At 39.4% G+C, this 26836-nt stretch overlaps 1 protein-coding gene across 1 annotated transcript in view; it reads left to right on the forward strand.

The window, feature by feature from the left end:
* chd6 (chromodomain helicase DNA binding protein 6) overlaps positions 1 to 26836 on the forward strand; it is a 128987-nt gene that overhangs the window by 41201 nt on the left and 60950 nt on the right. The window contains exons 3-12 of the mRNA XM_072451754.1: positions 3889 to 4519; positions 8954 to 9083; positions 11628 to 11778; positions 13457 to 13606; positions 14503 to 14568; positions 15144 to 15205; positions 19090 to 19207; positions 20348 to 20434; positions 20990 to 21127; positions 25318 to 25439. Coding sequence (XP_072307855.1) covers positions 3889 to 4519; positions 8954 to 9083; positions 11628 to 11778; positions 13457 to 13606; positions 14503 to 14568; positions 15144 to 15205; positions 19090 to 19207; positions 20348 to 20434; positions 20990 to 21127; positions 25318 to 25439 — 1655 coding nt within the window. The remainder of the gene's footprint in view (positions 1 to 3888; positions 4520 to 8953; positions 9084 to 11627; positions 11779 to 13456; positions 13607 to 14502; positions 14569 to 15143; positions 15206 to 19089; positions 19208 to 20347; positions 20435 to 20989; positions 21128 to 25317; positions 25440 to 26836) is intronic.

The raw sequence follows: 26836 nt of genomic DNA on the forward strand, positions 1-26836 counted from the left end.
AGAACATTTATATTTTCATTTTGCTGTCTCATTAAGATTAATAGGATAGGCAGAATGTTTGTATCAGTACCAGGATGTGTGCAACTATTTACAATGAGAAAGAAGTATATATATATACTTCTTTATATATATATATATATATATATATATATATATATATATATATATATATATATATATATATATATATATATATATATATATATACTGTAGGTTTATATTGTTGCACATTGCTACGTTCACAATTGAAGTTGAGAAGTGGAGAATTGTATGTTACTGAAAAGACTCAATAGAATAGATATTTTTCTCCTTTTCAAGTGCTTTTTTCTTCAGACAGGGACACGGGAGTTCATGTTTCATAGTGATGTGTTCTTCTGCAACTATTTGATTTGAAGTATTATTATCGTTTAAGCATCAATTCTGATTCACACAACCCGGCTATACCATCTGAGCCCTACCGGATGGATCACCCGTTTAATTTATAAAACTATTATACAATGTTAAATCTTCTAAAATGAATTTCTTCTATAACTTTAGACATAGACATTTGATATTAAAATACACTAAAGTTTCAACATTTCTTCTTTGTGGGCAGAATGTGTTTTAGTCTGCATTCTAAACACAATTCAAAGTGTAAATAATTGAATGGACTGTGCCTCTTCGGCCTCGCTGGATTTCCATTGTGAATGAAGCCTGAACACACAGCATTGGTACACCTCAGTCAGCATTCATGTACTTCTAAATACTTTTGTCATGTTCCTCTCTACTCATTTGTGATTTTTACTTTGGGAAAAATTTATCTGGCTATGCTTGTTTAACCCTAGAAAAAAACCTTGAGCGAAACCACCTCAGGACCTGGATTGAGAGGGGAATATTTTAAGGATGTTTGGCCCGTAGACTTTATTGGACAGGACAAATGAGAATGAAATGGGGGATGAGAGCAAAGGAAGGACATACAGTAAATAGTTAAGTGTCGGGAATCAAACTCACAACACTGCGGCCGGCTGTACATGTCAGCGATTTCAGATGGATATGATCGACAGGTGGATTAGCAGGGACACAGTATGTAGACAAACATGGCTGCTTACGAGGAAAAGTAAAAGGAAAGAAGCATCACAGGGACTGAAAAACATCTAGTGCTTTGTTGAAACATAAAACTGTTAATCTGAGGTGACAGAAGCGTGACTTTCTAAGTGATAGATGACCAATGAGTTTGTTTGATTCACACACATGTGGTGAAGTGGTGGTCAGTCGCCAAAACAAACCTGGTTTTTCAATAGTTGTAGTTAGCTTCACATTAGCGTCGCTTTCATCACAGCTCAAACGTCCACAAAACCGTCACCTTTCTTTCTTCCACGTGTTTCCCAAAACCACACGTCTCTTTACCCGCTCAGACCTCAAGTCAAATCTGTAAAGTTTAGTGCACATCTGCATTGCACTCAGTCCTCGGCACGCACAGCAGCGCATGAGAGGGACGGCTGCTGCAAAGGACTGTGGGACTGGTAGCTCTAGAGATAATCAATAAATATACATTTGAAATACTTTGGGGCCAGATTAAAACGTTTGGGGGGCCGAATGCAGCTCCCGGGCCACATGTTTGACACCCCTGCTGTCAAACATGTTTAAAGTACATCATATAGAAAGTACATAATGTAGAAAGTACATAATGTGTAGAGAGACTTGATTTCATGCTGCGTGGGAGCCTGTTCTCTGCTATCAGCACTAACAACAGGTCAACTATTATGTTTTTCCTTTTCATTCTACTGAGCTCGCCGTTTTAAAACCCTGAGCAGCCCATTTTCTTTCTTTTGTTCATTTGAGATAGATTCTATACTTCTCATTCGTACTCCATTGATAGAGAATCACTGTTGATAACACATTCAAAAAGAATGAAAAAGATAAATATAGTATCACATATCTACAGGGATTATGTTTTATTTTTTATCACAGTGTAACCATTTGGATCAGTGTTGGAAGTGTCGTAACCTTCTTTCTGTGTGCAGATTTCTATTTCCCCATAGAGATTCAGGTAAAAAGGTATATTAAATGTTCATCAGGGCTAATCAGCTCTGTAGTATTGTAATGAGCATAATGAATACAGATAATGAATAAAGATTTGAAAATATGAAGTACAGTATGGATTCAATCATTTTTTTAAGTCTGTCTGTCCTTTAAAAATTGCAATGTATTTTTCAGACTCTCACTCTCTTTGTCTTTGTCAAATTTATGTTATTCATCTTTTATGTCTTACAATGAGTCGTCTATAAAAACACACACGGGAAGTTTCTGAATCTTTAATCTCCACCGACCGATCAAAACATTTAGCTGAGTTTTAAGTTTTAAATGTGTGTTTTTTGGACTGAAAACATCCGCATTATGGACACGAGTTTGCACATAGCTGTTAGTGCCTTCAAACTGTCGACATAAAATAATCCCAATGGCAAAAATGAATGAATCCGACCGATGCGGGACGAGATCTCACGAGGTCAAACGGCCGCAAAACGTGCACGGAAAAAAAAAAATCCCGCAAGACCTATTTCCCACCGTATATATTAGCACTTGTACGAATGTGTTGTGTTGCACATGTTTGAGCGGCTGCAGTTAAGACTCTTCACGGAGAAACTTGTAGCACACGTGTTCTGACTGAAAACACTTTTTTTTTAGTAGTGACAGGAACAATATTGACGCAAAGTCTGTAAAGAAAGTTCAAATCCTCAGACAATGTGATCCGTAAAGACATTTCTTGGGCCTTTGTTTACAGAAAGAACAAAAGAAAGAAAGTAAAGTCGATTGTATGTTAATAATCTATTGTTATTGCGTTAAATACCAAAATATCGTAATATGTTTTTATATCTATATCGTCGTTTGTATTTCCCAGAACATTTGAACGTCTTGTCAGATATACAGAAATTGTGTGCAGAAAATGTCTATCTTTTATGTACACATTTATACATGAATGATCTTAAACTAATGTTTGCTCTTTTTGCAGATGACACAGTTTTGTTGTTCTGGGAATAATTTAAATAAATGGTTTAATACAAACAAACTCTCACTAAATTGAACTAAAACTAAAAAGGTTATTTACAAATCACAAATGTGCTGAAAATATCGAATTGTTTTTTAATCGAGACATATTTATGAGAAGTCAAAATGGAAGCAACACAAAAAAGAAAGTTGGTACAAACCCATCTTGAGTGAAATGAAAGTGAAATATTTGTTAAATAATAAGGCAATTCTGTATTGTTCTCTGACTTTACCGTATTTTATGTATTGCCTTGAAATCTCGGGTAATTCCTACTTTACTAATTCAATGGCTTTAGTTGTATCACAAAAAAGGGCATTAAGAATATGACACATTTCTTCAGTCATGACTATTGAAATAAATGTACTTGCTTTACAAACTTTATTAATTGTGCACAAAGCAGAACACTGCTTGTTGCCATGGTGGTTTGCAAAGTGTTTTTGTTGTCAACAGTGAGAATAGAAGAAGTAAACGTGTTACTTTAGGTGGCCTTTTGCACAAACTACACTTACCACATGTGTACTTTTATTTGCTGGTGTAAAGCAGTGGAACTCTTTGGACAATGAACTTAAGAAATATTCAAATACAAAAAAAAAAAAGTTATACTGCCTCAGAAAAAAAGAAAGAAAAATAAATATTCAAATACTTAAAAAAACAGCCTCAGAGAAAAGAAATATTGAAATACTTAAAAAATAAATAAAAATACAGTTGTACTGCCTCAGAAAAAAGACATATTCAAATACTATTAAATTTAAATATAAATGTAAACAAAACATAATAACATGATATTTAAAGTAAAACTAAATAAATATATATAAAATCGACTGAGAACTGACCTCTCCATCTCTTCTTTTTCCCCCTTCCAGATGTTTAGTGGTCTTCTGAAGCACACTCCGCCTTCGGCCCTCGCCGCCAGCTCCGCCTCCTTCTCCCCTTCCTCCGCCTCGGACCAGAACCACACACCCGCACACCCCGCGCCCACGCCCACGATCCCACGCGCTCACCTGGTCCTGGGCCCCAAAGACCAGCTCCGCCTCTTGACCCCGGTGGGCAGCTCGGCGACGTCCAAACACTGCACGGCGACCGTCAAGGCGTCCGTCCCCGCAAACCAGGAGGACGATGACGACGGTGGCGGCGGAGGGGGGAGGGCCAAGAAGAAGCGCAAGAAAAAGGACAAGCGCGACAAAGCCGGGGGCGCGGACGAGGAGCCGCCGAGGGGGAGCAGCAAACCAAAGAAACGCAGGGAGGAGAAGGAGAGGGGCCCGACGGTGGTGGTGCTGAGTCCCCGGAAGAGCAAGGAGCCCAAGGAGAAGAAGGAGAGGAAGGAGAGGAAGGAGCGGAAGAGCAAAGCCAAGGACGTCAGAAAGGACAATGGGACGGGGCTTCGGCACCTGAACGTCGTAGGTTCCGGGGCGACCGTGGCTCCCATTAAAATTCCAGGGAAAAGGGGACGCAAACCCAAGATCAAGATCCTACCTCCAATACCGCCAGGTCAAGGTGAGGACGGACGGGGGGAGGAAAAAGGGAAACGGTCCTGCGCACAAACCGTAATGGATCAGCCCCGCCCACCTACACACTTCTCAATCTGATTTTGAACCATGCTAAAGGATTATAGCTCAGTTTGAACTAGGGATACACGATAATACGGGTCACGGATCATGCCAATTATGATGTCACGCCGATCTTTCAGATAATTCCCTCTGAAACCCGACTCTGCCCCTTTTCTCCGGTCCAGGGCGAGGTATTGCATAGAACCTCACGATACGATATGTGTCCCGATTCATGGTTCATTGATATCCCTTAAAACCGGTGTAAAAGTTTACAAAAAACGATGTGAGGATTAAGTAGAATAACAAAATGCATTAGAATTTCATGTTCACACCGTCCTCAATATCAGCACACAACTGTCCCACGATGGAATCACATCTTCAGCTCCTCAGATTCAGCCTCGACGCAGCAGGATGTAGGTTCAGAAGTGCAGGACTCAGCGCTTTTTAATCAAGTCCGTCACGACATATCACGATATACTCCAGTCACACACTCAATATCCATATATGCAGGCTTCTGTCATGCTTTAGAGGAAAGTTATATCAGTGAAACCGCGTTGCACCAGCCTCACGACTACAGGCTTCGTCATACAGAGGTTTCCGTTGCGATGTGTTGCTGCTTGCGCTAAACTCGCTTGACACGGACGCTAACTGGGTCAGACGTTGCAAGGTTTGTGTTCTATTTTTGTTCTATCAAACCAAATAAAGGACGATAGTCGCTTGTGTTCGATTCGAGGCACCAAACATGTGCGTCGCTCTCAGCTCGGTGCAGAGGGCGCGAGATTGTTCGACTCCGCTCACTTTTACTCATTAGTTTCACTGTTTGTCATCGCTGGCTGAGATTGTGTCACTCACAGACCTACAGGGGCCACACAGAGTCGCACAAAGCATATAACCCCCTGGTAAACCTATCGAATTATTCATTTATATAAGTTTAGAATGAGAAAAGGTTTATTGCCATTGTCAGTGAACACAATTCTCAGGCTTAGAACTTGCTTACTGTCATTGACTTAGTATGTTCAACATTTTACAGTTCAATTTACAGTTAATTTGTATTTCTTTGTGTAATATCTGGGCTCTCATAGCTTGGTTTGGCCTCGTTTTTGCCTACAAACAACCCCCCCAGTTAATTAAAAATGTATTTCTGGTTTTCCTTTATTTGTTATCAGTGACAAAAAAATAGAAATGATTGGTTAGGCATAATGGGTGATAAATCCATTATTTTGCAGTCCTAGTTTGAACGGTTCTCACTCTGATTTTGAACCACTATCAGAAGAGTCCAGGTTTGTCATAGGCAGTTGCTTCCATTCCATCCAACAAAATGCTTTTTATTTTCACAGAAGCAATGATATTCTGTCTTTTTCCTCCTCAAACACAGTACACGGAGTAACGAGGCCTAGAGGATCGCTCTTATGAACAGGGATGGTGGAAGTGCAGCGCAGAAAGAGGTTTAGGGCGTATGATCTGCAGACGCTCAGAGCAGCGCTGCGTCCTGTGTCAAGGCGCACACACACGCCTCGGTTTCAGGCGGACAAAATGCTTTCATAAAACAACAATTTGCACTAGAGGACAATCTAACCGCAGAAAACGTTAAGCCTTTATAATTGAAGACGATCGCATCTTAGCAGGCTGAGGTCAGAGGGAGTTTGTGAGACACGGACAACGGAATATGTGTGAATACAGTGCAGCCAGTTATATATTTGTCGCGGGCAGATTGTCTTTATACGCATAGTTGTTTTATGTGCACCTCGACACAGGACCCGGCGCTGCTCTCGGTGTGTTTGCAGATCATTCGCCCTAATCTTCTTTTCTGTGCAGCGCTTCGACCATTGCTGTTCCTAAGATAAAACCCGGAGCATTCAAGTTGAATTTATGCTTCTACTGAATATTCATTAGCAATTAAAGCCAGGATAGTGACCTGGGAGATCATCTTATAACGAGGAGGTTACACTTCCAGCTTCCATTCAGATTGGCATCATCGATCGAAGGAATTAATTAAGTGTTTTAGGGCTTTGCAGCATTTAGTCTTGAACCAAAAAAGACTTATTTATTACTGTTTTTTCACTTTTTCTTAACTAAATCTCAGATATTACAGAGGGAGGATTCTATGCCTTGTGAACTGTGGAGTGTCTCTTTCTGTTTTCTTGTGTGTTTGTTTTGCTGGACAACAAAAGGAAGTGTTTCAAAGTCTCCCGCTGTCCTTAAACGCCCTTAAAGCTACTTTTGGCCGTGTTGCCTTCAAGAGACCTTCGCATTGCAGGATTTTTTTTTGTCTTTCATCAGTTTGGTTTGTAAATACCGGCACATGTGGGAGGCGAGTTCTTCAGAGCTGTTTTGGTAGAAATAGAAACTGTTTCTCTTCATTGGGGGAAAAATATTGTATTCATGCAATGGGAAAGACATTGTAACTGCTAAACTCAAGCAATTTTAATACTATCATATACTACTGTATAATACTATACTATGACCCCACACTAAATTATGTCTGTGTTTAAAATATATATATATATATATATATATATATATATATATATATATATATATATATATATATGTATATATGTATATATATATATTTATATATATATATATATGTAAATGTGTTCGATGGGTTGGTACCAGCCGACACTCTGGACCAGAGGTGCACAAAACATCGATCTGGATCTACCGGTCGATCTGAGAGGCAGAGGGCGTCGAAGCCAAAGCCTTATCTGTTTAACAGACGTTTATTGCCTGGCGTGGATAAACACTCCTCATAGACAACCAAGCCAGCCAGAGACAGAGCTACAATCAGAGCAAGAACAGTTGTTGTTTTGGCTGCTTCTCCATGAGTTTAGACGGGCTAGTGGCAGCGGCCTCAACATGAGTGGAAAACACAAGCCGGCAGCAGAACCGCGGAACAAACTCACTTGAAGGAGGGAGGAGAGAGTTATAGAAAAGAGCAGGGAGGAGAGAGGGGAGAAATTCACCTGTGATGAGGAGCAGAAGGAGGAGACAGGTGGTACCAGAGCGTAATCCTGTTGTCCAACACAGTTTATTATTGGTGTGAGCCAAAGGAAGAGCTGCATGTAATCTTATGGGCCTACTTATATTATTTAGTTGTTACTATACTATAATTTATTTTCAAAATAATCTATAATGATGTGCATCTTTGAGCAGCTGTAGTATAAGACACATGAAGTCATTTATTTATTTTTTAAACCTTTTTTCTTTGTTTATTTCAAAACATTAGATGCCAAATTGAATGTACTCAAGAGCATATGATGGAAATGACTTAATTTAGTTGTTTCCTTCTCTTTATAACAACACATAATTGTGTTAAAAAATGCACAGCATTAAACATAATAATTCTATCAAACAACAAAATGAATGTAATTGTGAATTGAACCGTTTATTGTAAATGATGTCAAAACCTCGTCTCGTTCTTGTGGATCCAGTCTCGTGTCTAGTCTCGTGAAAGTTGTTTTTCATTCCGATACATTTTGTTTTTGTCCCAAGCAGAGGTGGTCAAAGTACTGCTTTTCATTACTTTCATTACATTGGTAAAAGCGCAGATACACCTGGACAAATAATACTCCAATACAAGTAAAAGGAGCTAAGTTGAATTTGTGAAATATTTGCCGTAGAATCCACCTAAGTATCAAAAGTGCGTTCACAGCTCATTTTCAATTGTGGCTTCAAAAATGATTTTTAAAGTTCTAAAAACAAGATGTAGATTGTATTTTTGCTGTATCCTGTTCAGTCCACCATGTGAAACTACTATAAATGATGTAAATATTAGATTAGAAAGGCATTTTTGGTCATGAAGGACAAAAGAATTCAATTAGCTAATATTTAGTATATTTACTTTTTCCAAAACAAAAGCAAGAATAAGCCGACTCGCAGCTTGTTAGAACCGTCAATGTTGTTAACAGCCTTCAAAATGGATTAAAGCCAAGTTAGAACAAAATTGTGTGACATCGCAGCCAGGGAAAAGCTTCTGTGTGAGTCTGGAACATCTGCACAGATCAAGCCTCTGCTGTGAGCTTTAATTGGGACAAAAGACGTGTAAAACTCCTCCGCTAAAGTAAGAACGTATGATAATTGTCTTTCAGATGTAGTGGAGTCAAAATAATAAAGCTAAAATACGGTACGACTCAAGTAAAGTACAGATCCTATTTATTTATATTTTTTTGCAATTTTATTTGTTATTAAAACATAGAACAAAGAAACATAGCAACAACATAAAACAAAATACAATAAGATAAAATGATAATAATTAAAGCATATTCATTTCTGAATGTCTGTTACCCTGAAAAATATTGAAATACTTAATAATTTATGAATGTATTTTTTGCTCCATAAATTGCATATTTCATAAGATTTTTTTCAAACTTTTCCTCAGGTGCACCAGCTCCTCCTGTCCTGTCCAGCAAAGTGTCCGGACACCCGCAGGCTCCCGCAGTCAAGGGCAACGGTCCGGCACACAACCGCGCCCCGCCCTCGGCCCCCAAACAGCGCGGACGCAAACCTAAGTGAGTACCTCCCACGCCTACGGGACAGTAATAGTTATTTATGGTCCCGCGAAAACAATAAAAACACCAAAGACGCAGTTAAGGCTGTCTTCAAGTGGACAATAATGGAGGTGACGGGGAACGAGGAAGCAGTAAAAACGTCAACCTTTAGGAATTATAGTTTGTTCTCGTTCGGGCCTGCAATATATCATTTGGTCTGTCGGTTTTTTTCGAAAATAGACATTGATTTGGACATTTAGCGGTGGATGTGTGACACTTGTTGAAAGCTCTTGTTTCTGGCATTGATCGATTATTATTATTATTATTATTATTATTGTTATGGATGTGAGCAATGGAGTAAAAAACTGATGTGTGGCAAGTCAAATAACCTAATTAGGACCAGGGATGTCATGAGTTCAAATTTTAAGGTAACGATTATAGTGAGAATAAACGTCGCAATTTAACGATTATTCGATATCTTTGACACCAAAACGACAATAAAATCCTACATTTTCTTTCCTTCTCGTTTTTTTAGTAGATTACTGCTCATCAATGTGTGACCCGCTTTATGAAATCAAACTTTCTGAATGATTGATTTGACATAAAAGGCCAGATAAAAAAGCCTAAAAAACTACATTGAACTGAACTAAAAAATACTTAATTTAGCTAAAAAAATCTTAATCTTATTTTTTTATTTAAAATTGTAATTTTCTTGTCTTTACAATTATATTTTGACCTAAAAAAAAAATAATCACAATTTTTGATTAACTAAATCATCTTGACATGAGCAATTTTGGAAAATATGTAGTTGCGGTTTTGTATAGTTTAAGGTTTATTACACTTATATGTAAAAATATAATATTAATATATATATATATATATATATATATATTTTATATAAAAATGTAATAAATTCATAAAATAGTACAAACTTAAAAGAAACCACGGTAACATCAAAAACATACCTGGAGGTGTATTTTTGGCTGGTAAGATAAGATATTCCTTTATTGTCCCACATGGGGAAATTTCATTGGTGCAACGCAGGTAGATACAGAGGTAGATACAGAAGAACAGATCACTTATAGGAAGTCTGAAAAACACTTTCAGTAGAAGATCTCCTATAAATAAATAAAAACTCCCATAGACAAATAAATAAATAAATACATAAATACCATTGCATGTGATCCCGACAGTAATTGCACATGAATATGTGTCACGACAGCACATGAATTGCACATGAATTTCACAGTAATTGCACATATGACAGAATTGCACATCAGTATTAGGTTAGGTCGGTATTGCGAGTGTTCAGTACTAACAGTTTTGTTATAAAGTCTGACAGCAGCAGGAAGGAAAGACCTACGGAACCTTTCCTTCACACAGCGAGGGTGGATCAGTCTCTCACTGAAGCTGCTCTCCAGAGCGGAGAGAGTGTCCTGCAGGGGGTGACACTCATGGTCCAGCATAGATGTGAATCTAGCCAGGACCCTCCTGTCCCCCACCTCCTGCACCGAGTCCAGAGCACAGCCCAGGACGGAGCTGGACTTTGGTCACACAAACATCAACAAATGAAAGGTCATGGACGAGGAGATTTGGATCGTGAACTTAAAAAGCAACTGAATTTCCAGGCCTAAATAATAACATTGATTTCTTGAGCGACTGCATTACATCTAGTGTATTTTTGATGATTGGATTATTGTCAGTGCGCTCACATAAATCTACTTAGAATATACTGTTTAAAATGTTTTAATATTGTCAAACTCGAGCGGTGGAGTCGCAGGCCCCTCACTCACCTGTCGGGCTGTTTGCACCCTGAGGAAGGCCACGAAGGCTGAAACGCATTGGTGTGTATTTTAAGCTAAACTCCTTGCTGCAAAAAAGGCTTTTTGATTTGTTCATAATTTAATCAAGTGCCTTGGTTTATCTTGTCTTTCAGAATACTCAACATGTAGCTCTGTATGTATTTTATTACACTTTTATACCAACATAGGCTGTTTTTTCATATCTGGAGGTGTACTTTGCTTTCAATTTTTGCGAGGTCCTCTTGCTCTGTGGCTCACATTTCAGTTTTTCTCAGATTGTTACGTCAAAGGTAGTCATCCTGCTAAAGTCCATTCATCATCACCAGACTCGTTCTGAGCATTTCTACCATAAATCTTGCTTTTGTCTTTTTCTCCTTGATGATTCATTCCCATTGCTGCCAGTAGACGGAGTGCTAATACCAAATCTCAGTATTGGGAGCGCAGCTGATGGAAAATATCATTATTCTTTTTTGTTCTAAAACATGAAATGCCAACGTGAAAACACTCAATAACAATACAAAACGAGGCATAACGTGTCCTTTAAACAGTTGTGGACATTGAAACTTGCCATTTTGACAGATTTGAACCCGACAGTTTGATGTTTTTTCGCTGAGACTTTTGTTGACCCTATTTCTCGCTTGGTTAGATGAACACATTTCAGGTGATTTCCTTCCACAACAATCGTGACAACAGTAAAAGTTGCAATCGCGTCCTATCAGCTACCTCCAGCTTTCCTATCTGTTTGTTTTTTTTGTCTCTGCAGAGTGTCTGGTTCTCTGCCGGTGGAGAAGAAGAAGAAGGGGAAGAGGAGAAAGGAGGAGCTGCTGCTGGAGGCCGTGGAGAGCGACGACACCACGTCCACGTCGGGCCTCACCGTGGGGGGGGAGGACAGCCAGGACCCTCTGGACAACAGCGTGAGTGAGGGGGGACGGGACGGAAAGCTAACTCGCGGATCTCTGACAGCTTTTTGATGCTCGCTTGTTCCAACATGTTCAGGAGGAGCATTAACACTTGAGAGTAGGGCTGCTACGGTTAATCAGAAGAACTGTAACTAGTCGACTATTAAAGTAATTGTAGGAGTCATTACATTCTCTAAAAAACATACAAAAGATCTTTAATAACACAGACAGCTGCATTATTTAAGTCCCGGCACGTAACTTTACTTTTCAGCCAAAGATTAGGCTAAAATAATGCATGTTTGTGTTCTGTGTCGACTAACGTTTTACACTAGGGGCACTGGTGAGGCTATTTATTTCTATTTAGTCGCACTGACACGCACATATTTTTTGCACAGACAAATAATGTAGTAGAACACATAAATTGATCATAATAAACTAACGCTAATTCTGTTAAGTCCCCGTTTCATCGTGACAGTGGCTCGGAGGTCTCCCCGCCTGCTCCTCGCACCGCTGCAGAGCCTTCTGAACTCTCTCACTGCGTCTCTCTGTTTCTCGCTCTCTCACTCGTCAGTCTTCCGCTGACCTTTGTGTCGCCGACCCCCTGTCATCATTTCCTGCTGAAAAAAGCAACATTTTGGCGCTTAGTTCTGCGCTGTTTAATATGGTTTAGCCTCCAGAGCTCAGCGGACTGAACCGTCCTCTCGGTGGGAACCAACAGTGTGGCGGCCACTCTGGGCTGCGTTGGAAAAGTGAAGGGGTCAGAGTCACAGGGTCGTGTGGAACAACAACAACTTGTGAAAGGTGAAAAGAGGAAGTACAAGCTGCGGCTCGTCCCTCGGCGCTGCTGCTGTGCGAGTGTGGGAGCTCCATCAGAGTTCTGGAGCAGCAGAGACGTGTTGGGACAGAAAACAATACAACACATAAACAGAGTGTCCTCTTCTACAACAACTCTGCTTTTTTCACTCGCACAGGTGCGACTGACTGATATTTTTGGAGCTCACTCCAAAAGAATCAATGTATACAGTTATAGTCACAGTCTAGAACCTGCATCTTGGCGATAAAACATCACTGCTACGGAAAGCAGAACATCAGGGGCAGATGGCGTAACAAACACGGGAAATGGCAAAAATAATAAGCTACAAAGATTAACTGCAGCATTCTCATCCATGTCCTTTAATCCAATAGTATTTTATTCACTTTAAAAAGTGATTAAAAGATGAGAGTAAATGTCCGCGTTAACATATTCACATAGTGAGAATTAGTGAAGCTGCTGCAGATAAGAGACAGTAAACACGACAATAGTCCATCACACCTTTCAGTGCAAAATATTGTTGTGATCCACATTTGATAAAATAACGTCTAAACTAGAATTGCAATGCTCTGCTCTGATTGTCTTGAACACGTTAGAGCCTCACAGTGAGTCGCTTTACTCTAGACAGGAAACAGCTGACGCTAGGTGCGCTAGCTCAAACTGCTAGCGCTGCAGCCTTTGCGCTCATCACATGATTTTAAATCTCATACAATTCTCCTGTAGTGTGTTCCAGCTTTAAGTTAAAACTGCTTTATCCTCATCGTGCCAGCTGTAGAAGTCCTTACTATCTCTGCTGGTATTCTGTTGAGCTCAGTACTGTGTGAGAAAATGAATGTAGCACCTTTTAGGATTAAACTCCGTCACCCTTTCTCTCCTGTCTAGAAGCGGCGTTCAGGGCGGCAGGTGAAGAGGAGGAAGTACAACGAGGACCTGGACTTTAAAGTGGTGGACGATGACGGCGAGACCATTGCGGTGCTGGGGGCCGGGCGGCTCACGGCGCTCAACGCCACGGCCCTGGCCTGGCAGGCAGAGGTGTGTTCTGTTGGTTGTGCTTTCATGTTCACATGCCGCACATGCAAAATGAGCTTTGATGAGCAGTTGACTCTGATGTAATCGCAATCAAAAAACATACCTGGACATGTGGGAAGTTCATGCCAGTGCTTGAAAGGCCTTCAATTTGAGGCATCAATTTGAGGCATCAACCTGTTAGCGAGGTTAAATATACTGTTTGAATTAACAGCACATTTTAATGTTTCCTTATCATTATTTTACTCAAAGTTGTATTGGGATTGATTCCTGCCAGTGAGAGTAATCTTGATTTTCCTGCAACTGAGGCTAGAGCAAATTCCTGTGTTTACCTACCCCCTATCCCCGCCCACATCCCTGTGCTTAGTTGTGATTATCTGAAAAACTAATACTCCCAAGTGACACATGTAGCGTTCTAAAATGTCACAATGGCACTTTTCATATGTAAAAACATTTATGAGACTGTTAGAGTCAAACCTCACTATGAAGAGGCGGGGCTTATCAGTGCTGCAGTTTTGAACAGGAAGTCAATGAACCCGTTTATATTAATAAGCCGTTTTAGATCTATAATGAGGTTGACGATGAACAAAAGGTGAAATGATTACACTGATGTTATAGTTTAATACTTATTACCTGGAAAAACAACAACATAATGTGTCCTTTAAATTGCCTTCAATACTTTGTGTGGTTAGATTATGCCGCTTGAATTACCATGACTACGGCAATCCTCAATCCGTTGCCAGCAGTTGGTGCAGACACTAATCCTGAGGAACAAGGATTGAGCATGTGTCGCATAAGAGGAATTTTCCATACGTAGCACAAGCACTTGAGAGAAACGTCTTTGCTCATAATTCCTTTTGCCGCGCACACATTTAAACACATTTCCATTGTTCATTTGTCAGGAGCCTCCAGAGGACGAGGCCAACATCATTGAGAAAATCCTCTCTGTCAGACCAACGAAGAAAGAGGTGAGGAGGTGGATAAGGCTGCCTAATGACTGTGTTTAATGAATTGCTTGAAATGATGTTTATTACAGCCTTGAATACGATGTGATCAAATGTATTAGTAAATAGTGTTGGGCCATTGTCAGCTTGTAGTAGTTGTTTTTTATTAAATTTAGTGATGAATATGTGGCTGTGTAAATCTAATTCATTCTTTTGATGGGGCATAGGATAATGTAGACTTTATTTTTAAACTAATTCCAATGTACAATATATATTTTGGCTATAACATAGAGTACTAGATTTCATTTAAAGAGAAATGTATTAAAGTTATTGTCCTTTTGTCCTCTTTTGTGTTAATTATTATTTAAAAGAAGCTTATTTGTGGTTTAGTCTCATTTTAGACCTGATTTTGTTGTACGTTTGACCATGTTTAGTCCCAATTTAGGCCTAAAATCTGGGTTTAGACCTGGTGACACTCGCAAAGCCACGTATTATCACAGGTGGTACTTGTAAAACATTTGTGAACCACTGGCCTTATTTTCACTACCTAAAAAAGTATTTGTCACGTTCATTGTGACCTTTTTTTTGCCTGTTTCCAGACTTCATCATCCGAGGACCAATCAGAGGAGGCGGAGGAGTTCTACGTCAAATACAGAAATTTGTGAGTGTCATGGCGGCCCGTTCTCACTTCTCCACATTTGGCATCCGTGGGCTATTTTCAGACCTGCGTCGACTCCACGCCGCTTTGCATAATAGAAAACACGGCAATGACTAAATGAGCACTCCTTGTTTTCAAATCAGCCGAGGTGTTGGACTCCAGCTGTGTTCAAAAGCATGTGATGTTATTTGTGTGAAGTTAACATGATGAAAATTGTATGCTTGATTTTATTCGCAATTTTAAGTAAATTATAAAGCTCTCAGATCCCAATCCACAACACAATACTATTCATTCAGTTTGAAGAATTGTTTTAAAAAAAGCCACGGCATGTTAGCCACACTCGACACAGAGTCTGTCGCTAGCTTTTTGTGCTAAATATTTTAAGTTAAGTAATAATATTTTAATAAGTAATAATAGCACAGTTTCGACTTGATATCTTAACTAGACGTGCAATTGTTTCGAGCACTTCAGAGTCTCAAAACATGAGACGCTTCACTTTAAACAGGAAACGCTGTTGCTAGGTGCGCTAGCTCACAAATGTCAGCTTGTATCATCATTGTAAAGTGTGCCGTCTCTTCTCTGCGATCTCCACGCTCGGGTATACGATGCTCTTCATGTCGGTGGTCTGTACTTTTTGTGTCACGTTTAATCCAATAATACCGTAGAAATAAGCTGCGTAAAGGGCCGTCAAGAGCGACTTTAGCCACAGCAAGATGGCCGCTGCATCACAGAGTTACGATTCTTCTTTAATCATTTTAACACTATAACAAAAGCAGCAAAAATGAATCATCTTTTCACAAGTAACACTCACTTTACTGTTCCAACTGTGTTAGTTTGGCTAAGATAGCAGACGATAAATCCAAACTTAATTACGAAAACCCAGTTAACATGACGAAACAAACATTTACAATAGTAATAATGTATGTAAAATAACACAAATTATTTCTTATCATTGATTCTAGTCCTTGTTATTCATTAATTATTTATTTAAATCTGTTTTGACGGGAAGACAAGACGCTAACAGTTGCAGACCACTTGAGTACATTCAAGATGATGAAACTTGTTGCAATAAAACCATTTTAAGCAACACTACCGTACAAAAGATAGTGTTGGTTAATATAAAATCCAAAATATGGAGACAATTTAGTGAAACGTGACTTTTAGTGGAGCTGAAAATGAGGTCCTGACGTCCTTTTAGTGGAGCTGAAAATGAGGTCCTGATGTCCTTTTAGTGGAGCTGAAAATGAGGTCCCGGCGTCGTCCTTTTAGTGGAGCTGAAAATGAGGTCCTGACGTCCTTTTAGTGGAGCTGAAAATGAGGTCCTGACGTCCTTTTAGTGGAGCTGAAAATGAGGTCCTGACGTCCTTTTAGTGGAGCTGAAAATGAGGTCCTGACGTCCTTTTAGTGGAGATGAAAATGAGGCCCTGACGTCCTTTTAGTGGAGCTGAAAATGAGGTCCTTTTAGTGGAGCTGAAAATGAGGCCCTGACGTCCTTTTAGTGGAGCTGAAAATGAGGTCCTGACGTCCTTTTAGTGGAGCTGAAAATGAGGTCCTGACGTCCTTTTAGTGGAGCTGAAAATGAGGTCCTGACGTCCTTTTAGTGGAGCTGAAAATGAGGTCCTGACGTCCTTTTAGTGGAGCTGAAAATGAGGCCCTGACGTCCTTTTAGTGGAGATGAAAATGAGGTCCTGACGTCCTTTTAGTGGAGATGAAAATGAGGCCCTGACGTCCTTTTAGTGGAGATGAAAATGAGGCCCTGACGTCCTTTTAGTGGAGCTGAAAATGAGGTCCTTTTAGTGGAGCTGAAAATGAGGCCCTGACGTCCTTTTAGTGGAGATGAAAATGAGGCCCTGACGTCCTTTTAGTGGAGATGAAAATGAGGTCCTGACGTCCTTTTAGTGGAGATGAAAATGAGGTCCTGACGTCCTTTTAGTGGAGCTGAAAATGAGGCCTTGACGTCCTTTTAGTGGAGCTGAAAATGAGGTCCTGACGTCCTTTTAGTGGAGCTGAAAATGAGGTCCTTTTAGTGGAGCTGAAAATGAGGCCCTGACGTCCTTTTAGTGGAGCTGAAAATGAGGTCCTGACGTCCTTTTAGTGGAGCTGAAAATGAGGCCCTGACGTCCTTTTAGTGGAGCTGAAAATGAGGTCCTTTTAGTGGAGCTGAAAATGAGGCCCTGACGTCCTTTTAGTGGAGCTGAAAATGAGGTCCTGACGTCCTTTTAGTGGAGCTGAAAATGAGGTCCTGACGTCCTTTTAGTGGAGCTGAAAATGAGGTCCTTTTAGTGGAGCTGAAAATGAGGCCCTGACGTCCTTTTAGTGGAGCTGAAAATGAGGTCCTGACGTCCTTTTAGTGGAGCTGAAAATGAGGCCCTGACGTCCTTTTAGTGGAGATGAAAATGAGGCCCTGACGTCCTTTTAGTGGAGATGAAAATGAGGTCCTTTTAGTGGAGCTGAAAATGAGGCCGACGTGCTCCATAGGCACAGAATGAGTGTGAGGTATCTAGGATCTCTGCCGTGATACGATGTACGACAGTAAACGGCATCCCAGATTAATTCGATTATATACGGGCGTTTTTAAACCAGTCAGAGTGCACTTCACAGCTTTTACCTTTAATTTTGTCGTGTTTGCTTGCTCTCCCTGTGTCTGGAGTATTTTCGGCGTACTCCCGCTCCTCCTCGTCACACTCACAGTTGCTACGCAGGCCAGTCGCACAGCTCGGTTTTCCCTTATCTAAAATTCCTGAAGAGAAAATTCCCGCTGATGAATTCAAACAGTCAAAGCGTTATCTCAAAAGAGTGCCATTGAGTGTTTGAAATTCCTCTAGAGACGCCGCGCCGCTTGTTCTAGCACTTTTCGTGTCTTTGTACAGGCTGCCGCGCCGACACCAATAGGTTAAGGTGTTTGTAATTTATTCCCACTGGTGATGAATAAAACATGTAGCCAAGGCCTCTAGGATTTTGTACACGTTCAAATTCAGAAATAATGTGTTCTCGCACCGTGAAACGTACAAAAAGTTCACATTTGTAACTTTAAAAGAAAAACAAAATGGAGGATTTATGTTATAAGTGGAGTGACAGTTTTATCCATTCGGTTTGAGTTAACTGTTAAATCAGTCATGCTAAAAACAAAGATTTGTTTTAATAGGCTAGAAATCAAGCGATATAGTATTATAATTAGTGATGCAACGGTATTCGATATAATGTAAAATCCTTCACGTTCACTCGATATCATTGGTGTTTAAAATGTTTTGTTACTACCACAAATACCACAGAACTTTTATTTTCTTTTTTTTCTCCGGTGAGAGTTAAAACGTATCAAAATCGATATCGTGACCAGTGTCTGGAGATGCATATCGAATCGTGACAAAACCGTATCATTACATACCTAAACGCCAACCCCACATCTCAAGAAAGTAAATACAGCATAACATTGACAAACTTAATTTATTTTTGAAGACTATAATTTAGGACAGTGCTTACTACTTAACTTCCACCGAGGTCCAGTTTTTTTTATATTTTTCTTAGTTATTTTTCAGCATCCAGCTTGCTAATTAATTCTATTTTACATCTTATAGTCTAATGATGGTATTAAAATTAATTGAAATATTTTATTGCTCTTGTGCGCTGATCAGAACATCGCACACTGGACTCGATAGATGGGGAAATGTTAATATTAGTAGAAAGCGCTTCATGCTAACATAACACGGTGGCAGAGTGGTTAGAGCAGTCCCTGGACCTGAAGGTGTCTTTTCGTGTGGAGTTTGCATGTGCTCCTTGTGCCTTAGTTGGTTTGTACAATCAATTCATTCCAGTTTAAATAAATACATGGCTTGATGGTAAAAGCGCTTGTTTAAATGTATGAATAATTGATGTGCTGTTGTCTGCAGTTCCTATATGCACTGTAAATGGGCCACGCTGGAGGAGCTGGAGAAGGACCCCAGGATCCACCAGAAAATCAAACGCTTCAGGACCAAACAAGCCCAGATGAAGCACATCTTCACTGAGGTCAGACACGCACAATACAAAAGCACTTTACATTGAAGTTTTTGATGTTTCGGAGAATACAATGTACAGATTACAATTTAATTGTGGCCTGGATGATCACAATTGTTGATTATTTTTATTTATTTATTTGTTATTAGTTTATTAGAGCTGGGTCAGTGCACATTGATCATTAATGTCTGTAAATGTGCCAGTATTAGCTGCAGTTTAGCTAGTTTCCAACTATTGTCCCAGGCAACATGTAGAATGCCAGCAATATACAAAACATACATTTACATTATATACAGTACAATTAGGATTAGTAGAAAAATAAAAAATATTACGAGTCCATGTAAAAACAGATTACTGGGTGAAACATGTACAGAAATATGCAAGAGCACAACAATACACAACAATGACATAGACAAGCATGACACTACATCAGGGATGGGCAATTATTTTCCTCCGAGGGCCATATTCGAATCCAGGCAAGTAGCGGAGGGCCGGCCCGCGATCATTGGTGTGAAAATAAAAAACTCAAAAAAATGTAATATCAAATAAAATATCACTTTTCTGTCAAATATAGGCTATTTGAATCTATTATTTAATTCCTTTCATGTCATATTTATTAAGGATAAAGTGCAGACAGATACCTAAGGGCAAAAAGAAGAAAAACAAATTATTATTATTATTTTTTAATATTACTTGGCATGTTTGGCGGGCTGGATTTTAAAAACAAACGTGCCACATGTGGCACACGGGCCGCAGTTTGCCCACCCTGCACTAGACGAAGACTCATTAGGCAGCAGCACAACGGCAGCATTTTAACTATGGTCACAGGTTTGATTCTCAAGTAACCATGATTGCAACATATGTTTAAAAGTTCTGTGTGTATTAGTATTGTGTATGTGCAATGGTATTGTGTTCCAAAACTAAATCATTTTGACATTGCTACTGTGGAAGCTTCAAATTTGGGACTTAACCCGGAACTAACACTGGACTACACCAGGACTAAACCAGGACCAGAACAGGACAAAACCGAGTCTACGTTTGAGACTTTTACTGGGCTAAAACTAGAAGTGAAAAAGGACAAGTATGAACACACCCTAACTGTATAACATATGACTGCATTTACCAACTAAACTACTCTCTCTGTGTCTTCAGCCTGACGAGGATTTGTTTAATCCCGACTATGTGGAGGTGGACCGAGTGCTGGAGGTGGCTGTTACCACGGATACAGAGACGGGAGAGGTACGTCACTGATAAGACAATAATTACAGTTGGAGTTTGATAAAGAGCAAAGAGCTGTTTGAAGAAATAAATGTGAGCATATTTTAACATACTCTGGGAGGACTAAACAGGATGATTCCGGAACTAAATCAGAACTAAATTACTAAACTAAAAAGGGACTGAATCGTAGATGAACCAGCTTCTTAACCAGACAAAATTCATACAAAATACTAGAATGAACAAGGACTAAAACATCACAAAAACAGGACAGAAATGGGTCAAAATCAGTCCAGAACTACTCCAGGACTAAATCTGCTCGAAACGAAACAAAGCCTGGACTAAACCAGGAATAAACCAGGAAGGACTAAAGCAACACAAAACCAGGAAAATATTTAATCGAAACCAAGAGTATTTTCTAGGACTAATTCAGGGACTTAATCAGGATCAAACCTGGGATAAACCTGAGATTAAAACCAATTCAAAAGATAGGAGTAAACCAGGGAATAAAAAACAAGTAAAGCAAGGTCCAGGACTGAACAAGCTCTAAACCAGGTCTGTCCGATGCCCTCTGTGTAGGAGGTGACGCACTACCTGGTGAAGTGGTGCAGCCTGTCGTACGAGGAGGCCACATGGGAGCTGCAGGAGGATCTGGACCCGGAGAAAATCAAAGAGTTTCAGGAGATCCAGAAGCCGCCCCCAGACCTCCGACATGTGGTGAGTCTGAAGTTTAAAACATTTAGACATTGTAGTATTTCCACAGTGTGATCAAAACATCGAACATCATCGAAACATACCTGAATTATTTAGCTTCACTCATGAACGCTAAGTTAAGAATTTACAATCTTAAAATCTCCATTGTTTCAACATTAGACTCATTTCAAACTCTATGAGATCAATCCTGAGGTCTACAAGAATCACAATCACACACAAACATGTTTTTCAAAGATCTGAACTAGGGAGTTGATAGGTTTTAAATTTTTTTTAAAGAACTGAATGTGTTTTATATGTAATGCAAGATGTCGTTGTAATCCCTCATTCGTCAAGGAGTGTTCCATCGTGGAAAAAGATGATGTTTTTGAAAAAACAAGACATTTCGACTTTCATCCAAGAGTATTTTTTTATCTGGGGACCTGGTCTGAGAACTCTGATTTGTCATATAAGCCAAAAACAGGACAGAAGGGAAACAGAACTCTATCCCTTATGTCTTTGGACCAGGCAACACTTAGAAAAACTGGTTCACCCTAAGGACAAGCTGCCGACACAAAAACAGAGCAACATAGTTTATTCTATCCAATGCGGTGAGGAAAGTTGTAAAGAGCGTTACATAGGAATGATTGAACCGCCACTTCTCAAGAGGCTTTATCAGCCCAGAAGACACTCGAGTTCAGGACCACAGAGCGCCGTGCATCTTCATCTTAAAGCCACAAACCACTCTATCAAAGACATTGAGGTGAAGATTACAAACAGGAGAAGACATGGCTTGAAAGAGGAGTTAAATAGGCAATCTTTGTTAAAAAAAAGAAAACCCCTCTTTAGACAGAAATTAAGGTTTAAGGTTCAGTCTTCCGGTCGTGTATATTAGTGTGTTGAAGCCCTGGAGTGGTAGACGCCCAGGTCATCCTGATGCTAATCAGGTACTCTTCAGTGACGAAGGAGCTACAGTCAGTTTACAATAGGATTTCTATGGCCATTACAGGGCTGTTAGGGTAACAAAGAAGATTAGTTTAATAGATTATTTGTATGATTACGTTTGATACGTTCAGTATCATTTTTTATACACCCTTACACCCTTGGATTGTGGACAGGTTCGTTTTTAACGTCTTCTCAATGGGGACTAAAACGCTCTCCACTTCTTCCAGACTAAAGTCGGCTATTATAGACTTACGTCCTACATTTGTGGCATGTTTTAACAGCCTGTATACATCATTATGGTTTTATTTCTAATCCTGTAACTATTTCTCAGAGCATCTTTCCCTGCTGTCCTTGAGACTCCCCACTCGGTCCTGTGTTTGTGTGGCTAATGAGCTTTAACAATGGCCTTATGCTGCTGCTGCTGCTGCTGCTGCTGCTGTTTTTCAAATGCCATTTAAAGATTGTTCAAATGATTATTTAAAAAAATGTAATATTTTGAAAATCATCCACTCTTTAGTGAGGTGAGTTTATGTCAGATTAAAAAACAACAACAACAAGACGTCATTGAGGGTTATGTGAGTTTTGCTAATGGGTGTGATACAATGTTTTTTTTTTGGCAAAATCAGAGACTGGGAAAAGTTTATTTGTTTTTGACAGCCTACTGTAAGAATACATGCTTTTCATGTTTATACTATACAATACTTTTACACTGTGTGGTTTTACATAATTTTAAAATGTTCCAAATTATTCCCAAACTCACACTGGGAATTTTAGTCCCACTATCTTTTCACACCATGTTTCCAGCATGTGTATCAAGTATAGACAAAATAAAAAAAACAATAACATTGATAAAAATCCCTGATCAGCAGTCGTGTAGTCATCGTGAGCAGGTGATCGCAGCTCTTAATCTCCTGTAAACTGCATCTGACACAGACGCCTGCAATACAACAAACAATACCCCATAACAACAATGTTGTCTGAATTCTTTGTATGCAAATGTATTCACACTTTGCCATGACACAAAACTTGAGCTCAGGTTAAAAAAATAATTAATCCACTGATCTTCCTTGAGATGTTCCTACAACTTGATTGGAGTCCACTTGTGGTGAATTCAGTTGTTTGGGCATGATTTGGACCTGTCTATATAAAGGTCCCACAGTGAACAGTGATGTCAGACCTCTGAGACAGGATTGTATCAAAGCACATTTCTGGGGAAGGGACAGAAACATTTCTGCAGCATTGAAGGTTCCTCTGAGCTCAGTGGCCTCTTTCATCCATAAATGGAAAAGGTTTGGAACCACTAAGACTCTTCTTAGAGCTGGGCCCGACCAAACTGAGCAATAGTCAGGGAGGTGACCAATAACCCAATGGTAACTCTGACTAATCTCCAGTGTGTCTCTGTGGAGAGAGGAGAACCTTCCAGAAGAACAACCATCTCTGTAGCACTCCACCAATCAGGCCTGTGTGGTAGAGTGGCCAAACAGAAGCCACTCAGTAAAAGGCACATGAGAGCCCACCTCGAGTTTGTAAAAAGGAACCTGAAGGACTCTCACACTATGGAAAAACAAAAATCCCTGGTCTGATGAAACAAAGATTGAACTCTTTGGCTTGAATAGCAAGCATCATGTCTGGAGGAAACCAAGCCTCGCTCATCACCTGGACAGTACCATCCCTACAGTGAAGCATGGTGGTGGCAGAATGCTGTGGGGATGTCAGGAGCTGTCAGGAAATGTCATGATCAACAGAAAGATGAATCCTGCAGTTACAGAGACATCCTTGATGAAAACCTGCTCCAGAGCGCTCTGGACCTCAGACTGGGGTCAAGGTTCATCTTCCATCAAGACAACGACCCTAAGCACACAACCAGGGTAACAAAGGAGGACAGCTCTGTGGATGTCCTTGAGTTGCCCAGAGGCCAGACTTGAACCCAGTTGAAAATCTCTGGAGAGATCTGAAAATGGATATGAACCGACGCTCTCCATCCAACCTCATTCTGCAAAAAAAGAATGAGAGAAACTGCCCAATAATAAGTGAAGCGCAGCAAACTTGTAGTATTATATAGTTTTTGATATATATAATTTATTATTTTATCATAACGACTTGAGGCTGTAATTCGTGCCAAATGTGCTTCAAAACAGTATTGAGCAAAGGCTGTCAATACTTTTAATTTTGAATATATTTTTTAAGAATTCAGTCAACCTTCTTTCCCTTATCACTATCATTATGTTTGTAGAATTTTGAGGCAAATAATGAATTTAATCAGTTTTGGAACAAAGCTGTAACAAAATGTGGAAAAGAATACTTTCTGAATGCACTATATGTGTCCTTGAAGTTAAATGTGGGGAACATTCCAGGCAAAGCACATTTCAACAAGTGACTGGCCTCCCATCCGAAAAGTAACATTGTGCACTTTTAAGGAAATGAACCTTGTTTGATAATAAATCCTCTACAGTGAAGAAATATGTTTCTTGTGTAGTCCGACTGTGCCGCTCAGTGGTCGAGTGGATTGCACATATGCCAGGCTCAACATTGTGATTTCAATTCCGGCTTAGACATTTTGCTGCGTGTCTTTCCCTCTCTCCATTATCCGCTGCACTACAATAAGGAAAAAGTCAGATTGCCCTTTACTAGAATGCTTTTTCAATTATTGTAATCGTCATAGTGGGTCAATCATTTCAATATAATAATTTTTTTCTGTAGTCATAATAATGTGTGTTTTGTGGGCTCTTCAATTCAATTTAATATGATTAAAATGCCTACGCCTGCACGTCCAAAACATTTGAAATTGCGTTTCACAACAAAAGTTTGATGTTATGATATTTTTTGCTGAAACATAAAAGAAAGACAATGAACACAATGTTTGAAAATGTCCTCCTTTTTCGCTCATCCCCATTTCGCACTAATCTGTCCTGTCTAATAAAGCCTACAGCCCCAAACATCCTTTAAAAAGAAAATAGATTGATCTGAAGGTACTTTGAACGTTGTATTTTTCTGTTGTTTTTGTTGTTATTATCGAAATAGTTTGCATCTTGGCATGCGTTGTTACACTAAACCCATTAAAATATTTAGATTCAAGCCAAATTAGAGAAAAATACATTTATCTTAACTCTAGACCAATACTTCATACAGTGATGTTTCCTTCTACTTGACTAATGTCGATTTGAAACCCGAAATATCAGAAAACAAACAAATAAATAAATCTACATCATCTGAATTGCGATTAAGACTGTAATTGATTTTAAAAGCGCGTTTGATGTGTTTGTCACTTCCAGGAGCGCCCCTCTCCAGAGAAGTGGCAGAAGTTGGATAGTTCCAGAGATTACCGAAACGGGAACCAGCTGCGGGAGTACCAGCTGGAGGGTATGAACTGGCTCCTCTTCAACTGGTACAACAGGTCAGCGCCACTTCTGTCTTCTCATACGCCACGTTTCCACTGGTTCACTTTGGAGCGCGTCGCTATGGCCCGAAACCGTCTCGAATAGCTTAAAGTCTATAACGCCTCATGTTTTTCTAATTTTGACTTTATTATGTGGTATAAAACCTGTAGTAAACATTTGTCATAGTTTTACATCTGTGAAGTTGCAGTTGTTGAATACATTTTGAAAAATAACACTTTAAAATAGCTGGAAGTCGTGCCAAGTTCTTCAGTGCATTTTACACATTTATTGTTTTGTTACAGCTATGTTCCAACATTTATTAGATTCATTATTTGCCTCAAAATTCTACAATAAATAATAAACAATACCCCATGATGGCGACATGAAAGAAGGTTGTTTGAATTCCTTGCAAATGTATCAAAAAAATGAAAAAGACGCAAAAAATTGAGCTCAGGTACATTGTCGTTCCATCGTCGTCATCCTTGAAATGCTTCTACAACAAAATGTGGAAAAAGTTTAGTGCTCTCAATACTTTCCGGATGCACTGTACTGACTGACTGACTGCACTACATCCTTAGTATTCACATGCATTAAGTTTTGGTCACGTGTTCAGCTTTGGAACAGCAGTCAATAATCTCTCATCCAAGAGTCATATATAGCAATGCAATCCAGGTTTTTGTTTGATAAAATGCTTATGAGACATATGCCACTTGCATGGAGCACTTTTTCTTCAATGACTAGTGGAACAGGTTAAATGAGGATACAATTAATGATTAGTGAAATTAAAAGAGGATTAAAAACTTTTTTTAAATGCTGGTGAGACAACTTTAAGCCTTAAAGTGCATAAGGCAGATTTTTTCACGTTTTTGCTAATTATTACTTTGTTTGGTGGGATAGAACCAGTGTTAATATTTATCATAGTTTTACAGCAGTTTGACAAGAGAAATGTAAAAAAAAATCCCTCTATGATGTCATTAATAGGCGACGTTCCATCGAAAATGTGGAGACAATTTACACGCGATTGACAGTTTAAACAATCATTTAAACCACATAGGTCTTATTGGGTATTATTGCTTGTTAAATCATAACTAATATAACTAAATTATATGAATTTTGGCCCTTGTCTATATCATGGTTGCTAGGTAGCAGTTGTGAGATTACCTTTACCTATTGCTTGGGGAACTTGGGGAAAATCAAATTTGTTCATTTAAACCATTTATCCATTTGAGCTCTTTGACTAAAGGCTTCTACATTTAGGAGTTTACTTTCTGTCAGTTGTCCATAGCAATTGTCTACTTGGCATAGATAGGAGCAACAGATTTGTGCAAAATACCTACTTTTAAATTAAGACATAAAGTTAGCTAGCTAAAGTAAAAACTGTAGGATGTTTTCCAAAACAAATGACTACCTGAAC

Source organism: Eucyclogobius newberryi, unplaced genomic scaffold (assembly GCF_026437365.1).
Source record: "Eucyclogobius newberryi isolate DKJ021-1_F unplaced genomic scaffold, fEucNew1.0.hap1 SCAF_19, whole genome shotgun sequence".
Classification (NCBI taxonomy): Eukaryota; Metazoa; Chordata; class Actinopteri; order Gobiiformes; family Gobiidae; genus Eucyclogobius; species Eucyclogobius newberryi.